Source organism: Palaemon carinicauda, chromosome 8, assembly GCF_036898095.1.
Source record: "Palaemon carinicauda isolate YSFRI2023 chromosome 8, ASM3689809v2, whole genome shotgun sequence".
Lineage (NCBI taxonomy): Eukaryota > Metazoa > Arthropoda > Malacostraca > Decapoda > Palaemonidae > Palaemon > Palaemon carinicauda.
The window spans coordinates 1065173-1077635 of record NC_090732.1 but is presented as its reverse complement, the minus strand read 5'-3'; the positions used below and the strand labels follow the sequence as shown (position 1 = coordinate 1077635).

The 12463-nt window shown below is 41.1% G+C and overlaps 1 protein-coding gene across 1 annotated transcript in view; it reads left to right on the top strand.

Moving 5' to 3' along the window:
- Positions 1–12463, top strand: part of LOC137645595 (laminin subunit alpha-1-like) — a 497060-nt gene that overhangs the window by 214911 nt on the left and 269686 nt on the right. Inside the window, exons 21-22 of the mRNA XM_068378394.1 lie at positions 1458–1566; positions 8825–8893. Of these exons, the coding sequence (XP_068234495.1) occupies positions 1458–1566; positions 8825–8893 (178 nt within the window). The remainder of the gene's footprint in view (positions 1–1457; positions 1567–8824; positions 8894–12463) is intronic.

The following is a 12463-nucleotide window of genomic DNA, read 5'->3' as shown; positions in this document are numbered from 1 at the left end:
TTGCGGTTTTTCGTCTATTGTTTGTGTGCTTAAGGAATTAATAACAGAGGGATTACTTTACTGTAAAGTACTGTACAGTATACTCAAAGTGAGTAAAGTTCAAGATATTTTCCGATGAAAGTTATTATGATGAAATATCATAAGATCCTCACTAAAAAGAAATGCATTCTTCACATATTTGTGTCACTTTGTCTTCCCTATTGGTGACCCCATATAGTTGTTAAGCCCTGTCCACACGATCGAGCATGCCCGACGGGCTAACAGTGATACCAAACCACAATAGTTAGTAAGAATGAGGGGTAATGACGTCAGAAGCGGGAAAACCACAGACAGGGATCTGGCATCATACAGTGTTGCCAGATCCCTGCCTTTAGTTTTCCCGCTTCTGACATCATTAGCCTTCATTCTTACTAACTATTGTGGTCTGGTATCACTGTTTGCCCGTCGGGCATGCTCGATCATGTGGACAGCGCTTTAGCCAGCCCCTTATGCTAGTTTTGAATTTTCAATGGCTTAAAGTTGAGATTGAGAAATCTTCCTCGGTTGGTTTTGCCATTATCAATTGAACAAACTTGTAGCATTTTATTTAACAAAGAGCCATAAGTGGAAACTATAGAATGGTAAACCACCTCAGGGGTCATCCCTAGCAATGACTCACATTATTTATCAGTGCCACAAATATACCAACGCTTTGCGTGACTGTTTCAGGAAGGTTGCTGTGCAGTTTTTGTTAAGTCTGAAAGGAATTAATAAATGTTTGAATCTGCATTTGTTAAACCTGCTGCTGTATTTGACTAACCTTTCTAGTATCAAGTCTTGACCTCCTGGTTTTGAGGAGCAGAAAGAAGTTACAAGGGAGGATAAGACTTCTATGCAATAATATTTGAGACTTCCAAGAAAGTCTAAATATACTACAGCTAGAGAGTTAAGAGTCCTGTGACTGGCCAGATAGTACTACATTGGATTCCTCTGCTTTCGGCTCAATTTTTTTTTTTTTTTTTTGCTTATACATACACTGAATACACATTCCCCTCTTTATTCATATGCCTGACACCACCAGTAGATTTTTTTTGTCCTTAGTCCCATTCTGTATGAGGTATGGTCCTTTCTGTTCCTATTTACGTTTCCAGAATATTAGTCCTTACTACAAACGATTAATTGATTTGAATTTCTATGTTGTTAAAGTCCTCTTTTTAAGAGAAAGATTTGATGTTGCTGAGGGATTGGACTTCATAAATACTGTAAAAAAAAATTTTAAGTCTGACTTGGGTACTTTTACCCTTCTGTCTCAATATAAAAGAGGTTTATATACTTGTCATAATGAATAAAAGGATAGATTCAAGAGATTTAAGCAGGATGGTAAACTCATAAAAAGGAGACACTCATTTTCATAAGAAATGTATGATGAAATGTAAGCAGAAACCTTTAATGAATTTGATTTTTTTCTCATGTTCCAGAGAGGTCATGGAGGTGTTGAACAAGGATGCCCTAAGTGTCAGTGTAATCCACAAGGGTCAGTTAATCAGATATGTGATCAGTTTACTGGACAGTGCCCTTGCAAGCCAGGTATGTGTTGCATATTGCTAGATTAGTTTTGAATGCTTGCCATTAATAGTAATATATACCAATTATGATCCGGATAGCTAGGTTGGTAGCGTCGTGGGCTTCTGTTTCAGAGGTCCCGAGTTGGCGTCCCCCGCCAGGACGTGGATATCGTGAGACCTTCTACCGGGGGGTACTCCCCAGGGTGGCGCCTAGGGGGGAGGTTAGAGGGGGCTAGTGGTAGTCCCTGCTGGCTTATGGTTGCCCGAGCAGAATGATGTAAATCGTCTGAGTGGAGACCTAAAACCTGCAACTTTAACTTTTAATACAGTAGTGAATTTCTTTAGCTGAGCCGAGGGAATTTTTAACTGAACTTCAACATGAGTAAATATAGTAAAAACAACACTTTTTCAATATTAAACTTACCCGATAATCATGTAGCTGTCAACTCCGTTGCCCGACAGAATTCTATGGAGGGATACGCCAGCTATCACAATACTAGAAGGGGGTGTATTTACCAGCGCCACCTGTGGCCAGGTACTCAAGTACTTCTTGTTGACACCTCCTCAATTATTCCTCTGTCGTGCTTCCGGCAAGACGTTCTGGGATACGCTTATGTTCTTGGAGTATTTTCACGACTTTGGTGAAGTATTTCTCTTTGATTTCGGCTGTCGCTTTACTGGAAAACTTCTATATTAGCTTAGTTAGCTTTTGGAATTAATTTGATTATTTTTGGTGACGAGAGAGTATGAACTCTCGTTCACCTTTCAATGGCCGACCCTTCCCTTAGACGGAAGTGTTGGTGTCTAAGAGAGTATAGACTCTCTTTCTTAATTTTGCTTAACAAAAGTTATAGATTTATTTTATATCTCTCCGCCTCTTATAGGCCTCTTCGATTAACTTCCTTTTATTATAAACTCATTAAAATTAATTTTTATATTTGTTTATATTCGACCTTCCTAATAGTAGGCGGTCTTTTACCGAAGTTAATAAACTTTGAGCCCGTCATTTCGGTTTTACCTGTTAACATATTATGCTATTTCCGCCACAGAGTTTGAAAGATTTTCTTTGACAGTCTCGTACTGTTTTCAAAGTTGAACTAACGTTTTGTTTTGTCTCTGCAGTTGTTGACGTTCAGAACGTTCAACTTGCACTCTATCGTTACGATAGAGAAAGAATGTTCACGGTTTCACGTTGCAGTAAGAGTAACCGTGTCTAGCGTTTTGTTCATTCTTTCTTAACTTAATGGTTTTGATCCTAATAAAGGAACTTTTCAGTTTTTTTCCTTTAACAATAATATGTTTTAACGATATATATGATTGGGCTCTTCTCTCAGGTTCTAAGTCAAGAGAGAGAGAGAGAGAGAGAGAGAGATAGAGACGGAGGGAGAAAGAGGATAAACGTTTCATTCAAGCCTGCCAGGCGTACGAGTAACGTCGTTATCGTTTTTTTTTGCTCTTCTCCCTAGTCTCTTTAGGGGAAGAAACTAAACGTTTCTAGAGTGATCTAGTGTTTAGTCTCTTTCCAACCACTGAATTATCTTTCATTAGATTTTTCTGTTACATTGTAATTCTGTTTTCGCAATTACTAACTTTGAGAAAGGATAGAATTGCGTATTTCAGGTACAAACCACTTAAAGTTCAGTGAAATAAGTGCAAACAGAAATCAAAGTGATAAGTGATTAGTGCGTGAGGGTACTTTTGTGCGCGCCAGTTGTCCTCCCAGTCCGGGACCTCTTGCAAGCTCCCAAGCCCAGGGGAGAAGCAATGTCGAAGGGCATAAGGGTTCAGCAGGCCTTGATCGGCGCACAGAAGTATTCTCGGTGGTTGTGGGCGTGTCTTACCGAGACCGTCACTCCCACCCGCAGACGATTGAGCCCTTATTTTGCTCGTCTGCAGAAGAGATTAGGGGAGAAAATAAAGGCAGAGTAACGCTGGTCTCAGGTCTCAAGACTTCTTAAACGTTAAGTCCAGACCTATGCCAGACGTACGAAGTTAAAGTTCACAACCCGAATGCAGCATTGGGTTAGCTCTGACTCTCCTCAGTCATCAGTTGATTACACTCCGCCTAAGAGGAGTAAGGTTCTGCCACAACAGATCTCTGCTGTTAAGGCTTTACCTCAGCAGAACTTAGTGTCTGCCGACCCCAAGTTAACTCTACTACAGTCCATGCAAGCACAGCTTTCGGACTTGATGAGTGAGTGTCGGGCTGAGAGTGTTGCTCCTCCGCCTCCGCCTACACTCCCTCCTCCTACACTCGCTCCGCCTGATCACAGTACCATCTGCCAGGCGTACGATGTTGTGGACTCTACTACAGTCCATGCAAGCACAGCTTTCGGACTTGATGAGTGAGTGTCGGGCTGAGAGTGTTGCTCCTCCGCCTCCGCCTACACTCCCTCCTCCTACACTCGCTCCGCCTGATCACAGTACCATCTGCCAGGCGTACGATGTTGTGGACTCTACTACAGTCCATGCAAGCACAGCTTTCGGACTTGATGCGTGAGTGTCGGGCTGAGAGTGTTGCACCTCCTGCACTCCCTCCACCTGTTCTCGCTGCACCTGTGCTCGCCCAGCCTGCACCTGCTCCGCCTGTGCTCGCCCAGCCTGCACCTGCTCCGCCTGGTCGCAGCACCATCTGCCAGGCGTACGATGTTGAACCACTTTCGGAGTTTGCTGTTCACAGTGTTGTTCAGCCTCAGCCTTCTTTAAGGCAACCCTTGCTTTGGGATCAGGAGAGTTACACTCTTCCTCCTCCTCCCCTTGCTGCTCCACCAGTGGTGCAACTCTCGGTTGGGGTACAACAACCTCTCCCCTCCGTGAGTCTGTCTGCTCAACCAGCGCTGCACCGAGTTCAACCCTCATCTAGGCAAGCTCATCTACACCATGCACTTGCGCCTCAGGAGCCTCAGCTTGCTAGAACTTTACCTTGTTCTGCGCAGCCTCAACCTTCTCATGCTCCACTCATCTCTCAGGAACAGGAACGGACTACTCCGCCTCCGTCCTCCGCTCAGCTGGTGCAATCCTTGGGTGCAACTCTTGCTAGGAGTCAACCTCCTTCACCCTTGCACCTGCCTTCTGCTCCGTCTGTTGTTCAGCCTATGCAGTCTGAACCTCAGGTTTTCCCTCAAGTTGAGGAAACCTCTGTTGTTGTTCCAGCTCGTTCTGACTCTGCTGTTCAGCATACCATGGTTTAAACCCCATGCAAGCATGCATAAAGCACTCTAGCACTGGTCATGGGATTTCTGAGAAATGTTAAACGCCATGCACACGCTCTGCTTTCCTTTCAGCAGGCTCTGCTTACAGCAGGCTCTGCTTACTACATGCTCAGCATTCAGCATGCTCTGCATTCAGCATGCTCTGCATACAACATGCTCTGCATACAGCATGCTCTGCATTCAGCATGCTCTGCATACAACATGCTCTACATACAGCATGCTCTGCATACAGCATACTCTGCATACATCATGCTCTGCATACCTTACCGCATGCTTCTCAACACATCTTGGGTTGTTGCCAACTCACTAGACTGTCAAGCAGTTTCATAACGTTGCCTTCTAGTCTGCTGCTTTGCACCAGTGAACCCTCACTCAGAGAACTTAGCTTTTCTAGGATAAGGTCCCTGTAGATGAGAAAGTTCTTTTCTCCCTCCTTCTGATATTCCCTTGAGGACTCTGTCATTTGGAGGGAGCCTTTAGCTGCATAACCTCTTATGGACTTTTATTTAAGCATAACATGCTTACAGGGAAGGTAATGGTTACACTTCAGCCGCTAATCCCGTCTGTTACCACACCTGCTCCCATAGACCTTGAGCTGTGTTGCATGACATGCAGTCCAAGCTTAGTCCTTGTTAGAGGATTTTTTGTTTACGGAGTCAATGTGTCACGGGGAAGACGTTCAACAACCAACAGAAGGGACTTGTTGTGACGCAGTGGGCAACCTCAGCAACCCGTTAAGGAGTTGTCTGTACGACCCAGACAGTCTAGACAGATTCGGGTTGTCACTGTACTTCCTCGCTTGCCCATGATTGACAGTTTACAGACTGTGCAGCAGTATCATGATCTTGTGTCCGGCTCCGTCAGACGACTGGCTTTTAAGAGCTCCCTCAAGTCGTCGCTGTCTGGAGATTTTCAAATGGACTATGGATCTGACCAAGGAACTGGGCCTCCTGGTCAATTTTGAGGAGTCTCAGCTCGTTCCATCCCAGACCATTGTCTCCTTGGGTATGGATCTTCAGAGTCGAGCTTTTCGGACTTGTCCGTCGGCCCCAAGGATCTTCCAAGCCCTAGAATGCATCCAGAGCATGCTGAGAAGGAACCGATGCTTAGTCAGGCAGTGGATGAGTCTAACAGGGACACTTTCATCGCTGGCCCTGTTCATCGAGTTAGGGAGACTCCACCTCCGCCCCCTTCAGTATCATCTAGCTGCTCACTGGATAAAGGACATGACGCTAGAGACGGGCTCAGTTCCTGTTTCCGAAGAGATGAGGTCTACTCTAACGTGGTGGAAGAACAGCATTCTTCTCAAGGAAGGTCTACCATTGGCTGTTCAGACCTCCGACCACCGTCTCTTCTCGGACGCATCGGACACGGGCTGGGGTGCGACACTGGACGGACAGGAATGCTCGGGAACATGGAATCAGGAGCAAAGGACACTTCACATCTATTGCAAGGAGTTGTTGGCAGTTCATTTGGCCTTGATAAACTTCAAGTCCCTCCAGCTTAACAAGGTGGTGGAGGTGATCTCCGACTACACCACAGCCTTGGCTTACATCTCCAAGCAGGGAGGGACTCATTCGAGGAAGTTGTTCGAGATCGCAAGGGACCTCCTCATTTGGTCAAAAGATCGAAAGCTCACGCTGGTAACGAGGCTCATTCAGGGCGATATGAATGTCATGGCAGATCGCCTCAGCCGGAAGGGTCAGGTCTTCCCCACAGAGTGGACCCTTCACAAGAATGTTCGCAGCAGACTTTGGGCCCTGTGGGGTCAGCCAACCATAGATCTATTCGCTACCTCGATGACCAAGAGGCTCCTCTTGTATTGTTCTCCGATTCCAGACCCAGCAGCAGTTCGCGTGGATGCCTTTCTGCTGGATTGGTCCCATCTCAACCTGTATGCATTCCCGCCGTTCAAGATTGTCAACAGGGTACTTCAGAAGTTCGCCTCTCACAAAGGGACACGGCTGACGTTGGTTGCTCCCCTCTGGCCCGCGAGAGAATGGTTCACTGAGGTACTGCAATGGCTGGTCGACGTTCCCAGGACTCTTCCTCCTAGAGTGGACCTTCTGCGTCAACCTCACGTAAAGAAGGTACACCCAACCTCCACGCTCTTCGTCTGACTGCCTTCAGACTATCGAAAGACTCTCAAGAGCTAGAGGCTTTTCGAAGGAGGCAGCCAGAGCGATTGCCAGAGCAAGGACGACATCCACTCTCAGAGTCTATCAGTCTTTATGGGAAGTCTTCCGAAGCTGGTGCAAGGCCAATGCAGTTTTCCTCAACCAGTACCAATGTAACCCAGATTGCTGACTTCCTGTTACATCTAAGGAACGTAAGCTCCCTATCAGCTCCTACGATCAAGGGTTACAGAAGTTTGTTGGCAGCGGTTTTCCGCCACAGAGGCTTGGATCTTTCCTCCAACAAAGATCTACAGGACCTCCTTAGGTCTTTTGAGACCTCAAAGGAACGTCGGTTGTCCACTCCAGGCTGGAATCTAGACGTGGTCCTAAGGTTCCTAATGTCATCAGGATTTGAACCGCTCCAATCAGCCTCTTTTAAGGACCTCACATTAAAAAAAAAAAAACTCTTTTCCTCGTGTGCTTAGCAACAGGTAAAAGAGTAAGTGAGATCCACGCCTTCAGCAGGAACATAGGTTTCACATCTGAAACGGCTACATGTTCCTTGCAGCTCGGTTTTTTGGCTAAAAACGAGCTTCCTTCCCGTCCTTGGCCTAAGTCGTTCGAGATCCCAAGCCTGTCCAACATGGTGGGGAACGAACTGGAGAGAGTACTTTGCCCAGTTAGAGCTCTTAAGTACTATCTAAAGGTCAAAACCATTACGAGGACAATCAGAAGCCTTATGGTGTGCTATCAAGAAGCCTTCTCTACCAATGTCTAAGAACTCAGTTTCTTACTACATCAGGCTTCTGATTAGAGAAGCAAATTCTCATCTGAAGGAAGAAGACCTTGCTTTGCTGAAGGTAAGGACACATGAAGTGAGAGCTGTGGCTACTTCAGTGGCCTTCAAACAGAACCGTTCTCTGCAGAGTGTTATGGATGCAACCTATTGGAGAAACAAGTCAGTGTTCGCATCATTCTATCTCAAAGATGTCCAGTCTCTTTACGAGTACTGCTACACCCTGGGTCTATTCGTAGCAACGAATGCAGTAGTAGGCGAGGGCTCAGCCACTACATTCCCATAATCCCATAACTTTTTAACCTTTCTCTTGAATACTTTTTATGGGTTGTACGGTCGGCTAAGAAGCCTTCCACATCCTTGTTGATTTGGCGGGTGGTCAATTCTTTCTTGAGAAGCGCCAAGGTTAAAGGTTGTGATGAGGTCCTTTAGTATGGGTTGCAGCCCTGTATACTTTAGCACCTTTGAGTTGATTCAGCCTCCCAAGAGGAACGCTGCGCTCAGTAAGGAAGACGATCTTATTAAAGGCAGAGTAACGGTTCAAGTCGACTTCCTTACCAGGTACTTATTATTTCATTGTTATTGTGGATAACTGATTATATGAAATATGGGATACTTAGCTATCCTTTAATCTTGTACACTGGTTTTCACCCACCCCCCTGGGTGTGAATCAGCTACATGATTATCGGGTAAGTTTAATATTGAAAAATGTTATTTTTATTAATAAAATAAATTTTTGAATATACTTACCCGATAATCATGATTTAATCGACCCTCCCTTCCTCCCCATAGAGAACCAGTGGACCGAGGAATAATTGAGGAGGTGTCAACAAGAAGTACTTGAGTACCTGGCCACAGGTGGCGCTGGTAAATACACCCCCTTCTAGTATTGTGATAGCTGGCGTATCCCTCCATAGAATTCTGTCGGGCAACGGAGTTGACAGCTACATGATTATCGGGTAAGTATATTCAAAAATTTATTTTATTAATAAAAATAACATTTTTATAATAAATTGACATGCTTCCTGAGAATTTGCTCAGATATATAAGATTAAATTATGCTTGTACTGTCATAAGTAATCATAGGGTACAGTATGACTTTTTGGAAGTTTGGAAATTCTTTCTCATATACCATAATCTCTTATCTCTATTTAGGTGTGACTGGTGAAAAATGTGATCGGTGTCTTCCTAACCATTATGGAAATTTGGTCTCAGGCTGCTTCAGTGAGTATTACATGAAACTTATACTCGTATTTATATGTTTTGGTGAAGGGTTTGCATGTGTTACGTAGACAATAGCTTGATTTATATATGTTGCAACATTATAACAAATGGAAAAGTAAAGGAATTTATGTAAGTATTCCAGGTGAGTTTAGTAAATTTTAGAATGGTTTATTTTGATTTGGAAAAGATAGAGACAATTTTATTTCCACTATCGAAGTTGGCCGTAGTTATATATTCGTCTGTCTGCTTAGTAGTAAATTTGACTAGTCTCATAAGAACAAAAGATATTTAGGGATTTTAATTAAATCTAAGGGGTGAGTTGTTGGCCGATTAGCTGCTTAGAATTTAAAATGGATTTACTGCCTCAATCAAAATCCTGGATTTTTTAAGAATATGTAAATATTTTATAATGTGACATTTTTTTCAAAATACAGTAACATATTTTTTTAACTAATTCAATAAGATGTTTCCTGTGTGTATTATAACATAAACCTGAGAACAGTAGTTAGAATTTTAAGTAATTCTTTAAACTTTTACCAGGATAGGGACTTTAAGTGCACTAGCTGAAGTTTAAATTGATAAAAAGTCTCTGATATTTTATTATGCCAACATGGGTTCCACATACCAAGGGAAGGAACATACCAGTAAAAGATAATTTTTTTTTTCCATTCATAGCCTGAACAAGATCTGCTTTTCTTTCTCGTTCTTTTGATACAATTGAAAAAGTAAAAATAGAACAGAGGGAGTATCAAGGAAAAAGATAGAAGGTTATGGGAAGTTTAAGCATATTGTAGCAAGATGTCAGAATTTTTTTAACCCATAAATGCATTTGTGCTTTTTTGTAAATCAATTTGCTAAAATACTGTACTAAAGCCAAAGTGTCCTATAACGGGAAACAGAATAACCGTAAAAAAATGAATAAATGAAACCTCTAGACACGAAAGTTTCCGTATACGAAAAACTCATTTTACGAAATGATGTACAAGATTTTTTCGCTCCATATTATGGAAAAAATACTTTAGGATACGAAACGAAATTTGCGCGGTTAGGTTAGGTATATTGAATGATTCAAAAGTATTTAGCTCTATTTCATTCTATTTCATTATACAAAAAACATCATGTTATGAAAGCCACTCCAGTACAAATTATTTCGTATGCTGAGTTATTACTATAATGAAGACTTTCACTCAGGACTAGATTTTGATTGCGGCTTCTAAAGAGTTCGTAAAGTTATTAAAAAATGGGTGAAATCTGAAAATATATGCATCATTAATTTGATTTATTCAATTTTATTATACCTTAACTACTGTTTACTGTAATGTGCTGACATGCATGAGTATATATTTCTTCAATTGCCTTTTTTTTTTAGCTTTATATATATTTCTTTATTTCTTTTTTTCCTTCCATAAAAAGCCCCGATGTTTTTTTCTTTATTTCAATGAACCTTACCTGCTTTTTGTGTGCTATAACCCTTCTGAAATGTGAGCCTCCTTACATAAGTAGAACTAGACCTTTTGTCCTATAATTTATTCAGTTTTATTATACCTTAACTACTGTTTGGCTTCATGGTGTAAGGTTGATGAATATGAGGGCAATCCAAGTATCAACATAGAATTTCCAACTTGGCCTAGTTGTTTGAAAATTTGATGATGCGAGTTTTTTTCGATTTCCAAATTTTCACAATTATTCCAACTTCTCTTGCTTCCCTTTTTTGTCTCATAGTTTGGGTGCTACATCTTTTGTGTCCTTTTCAACTTGATTGGAATTATTTATTCATTACCTTCCCCCAATTATTCCATATATTTTTGTTAATTTTTATGCCTTACTGTCTCTATTCTATAGGTACTATATTGAAGATGAGAGACATTCCAATTTGAGACACCTTTGTAACTTCTATCTGGCTGCTTTTTCATCTTTCCCGTTTACTGTCATCGTTGATTTCTAAAGCCTTCCATCTTTCAAGGAACTTTCAGTTGTTACAAACCTATTAGCCACTAGTGTATTACAGGCCTCGCCAGTGTTTTAGGCCTCCAGTGTTTTACAGGCCTCGCCAGTGTTTTAATGGCATCTCCATTATTCTTAGATACTTCTCAAATGTAGTTAGAGATCTCTCAATTGATTTTAGAAGCCTCATATTGACTTTAGAAGCCTCATATTGATTTTAAAACCCTGTTAATTGATTATAGAGGTTTTTGAATGTATTTAAAACCCTCCCCATTGATTTTAGAGGTGTACCAACCATGTGTCACACGATCGTACATTGTTCATTTTGTGCTTGTATCTTCGCTCTTCCCTCGCACTAAAAAGAACCTGAAAAAACATGTCTGTTTTGCTCAGCGGTAACGGTGTCAATTTTGAACATGAAAATTCTTGTTGCCTTGAGCTTTTGTATATAAAGTAGAGTGTTCTATAATAAACTCACTCAGTTGCTTTCAACCTGCCTTTGAGTCACAACCTTCTCTCGGCCCGTCGCAGAGGCCTTTTCATTATTTTACTGGCATCAACATTATCTTTAGATACTTGTCTAATTTATTTAGAGGACTCGTTATTGATTGTAGAGGCTTCTTGGTTGATTCCAGAGCCCCATCTATTGATTAGGGATGCTTTCAAATACAGTATATGGAAGTCTCTTCATTGATTTTAGAGCACCTTTTATTGTTTCACTGACATGTCCATTATCTTTAAATACCTCTTGAATGTATTTAAAGTTCTCTCCGTTGAATTTAGAGGTCTCTTTATTGATTTAAGAGCTCTTTTTATTGTTTTAAAAGGTCTCAATATTGATTTTAAAGGTCTCATTATTGATTTTAGAGCTCTGTTTATTGATTTTAGAGCTCGCTTTATTGATTTTAGAGTTTTCTTTATTGATTTTAGAGGTCTCTTTGCTTTAAAATGTCTCTCTATTGATTTGAGAGGTCTCATTATTGATTTTAGAGCTTTCTTTATTGATTTTAGAGGTCTCTTTATTGATTTTAGAGGTCTCTTTGTTTTAAAAGATCTCTTTATTGATTTTAGAGCTCTCTTTGTTGATTTTAAAGGTCTCTTTACTGATTTTAGAGGTCTCTTTATTGATTTTAGAGCTCTTGTTGTTGTTTTAAAAGACCTCTTTATTGATTTTAGAGGTCTCATTATTGATTTTAGAGCTTTCCTTATTGATTTTAGAGCTCTCTTTATTGATTTTAGAGCTTTCTTTATTGATTTTAGAGCTCTCTTTATTGATTTTAGAGGTCTCTTTATTGATATTAGAGCTTTCTTTATTGATTTTAGAGCTCTCTTTATTGATTTTAGAGCTCTCTTTGTTTTAAAAGATATCTTTATTGATTTTAGAGCTCTCTTTGTTGATTTTAAAGGTCTCTTTACTGATTTTAAAGTTCTCTATTGATTTGAGGTGTTTCCACTGATTTTATAAGCCTTATTATTGATTTTATAGGCTTCTCCATTGATCACGAGGCCTGTAAATAAATTTACGACTATTTCCATTGCTTTTAGATGGTTTTCTTTGTTTTAGAGGCCTCCATTATTTTAGAGGTACCTCTAGTGTTTGGATTTCATGACTTTGTACATACAGAA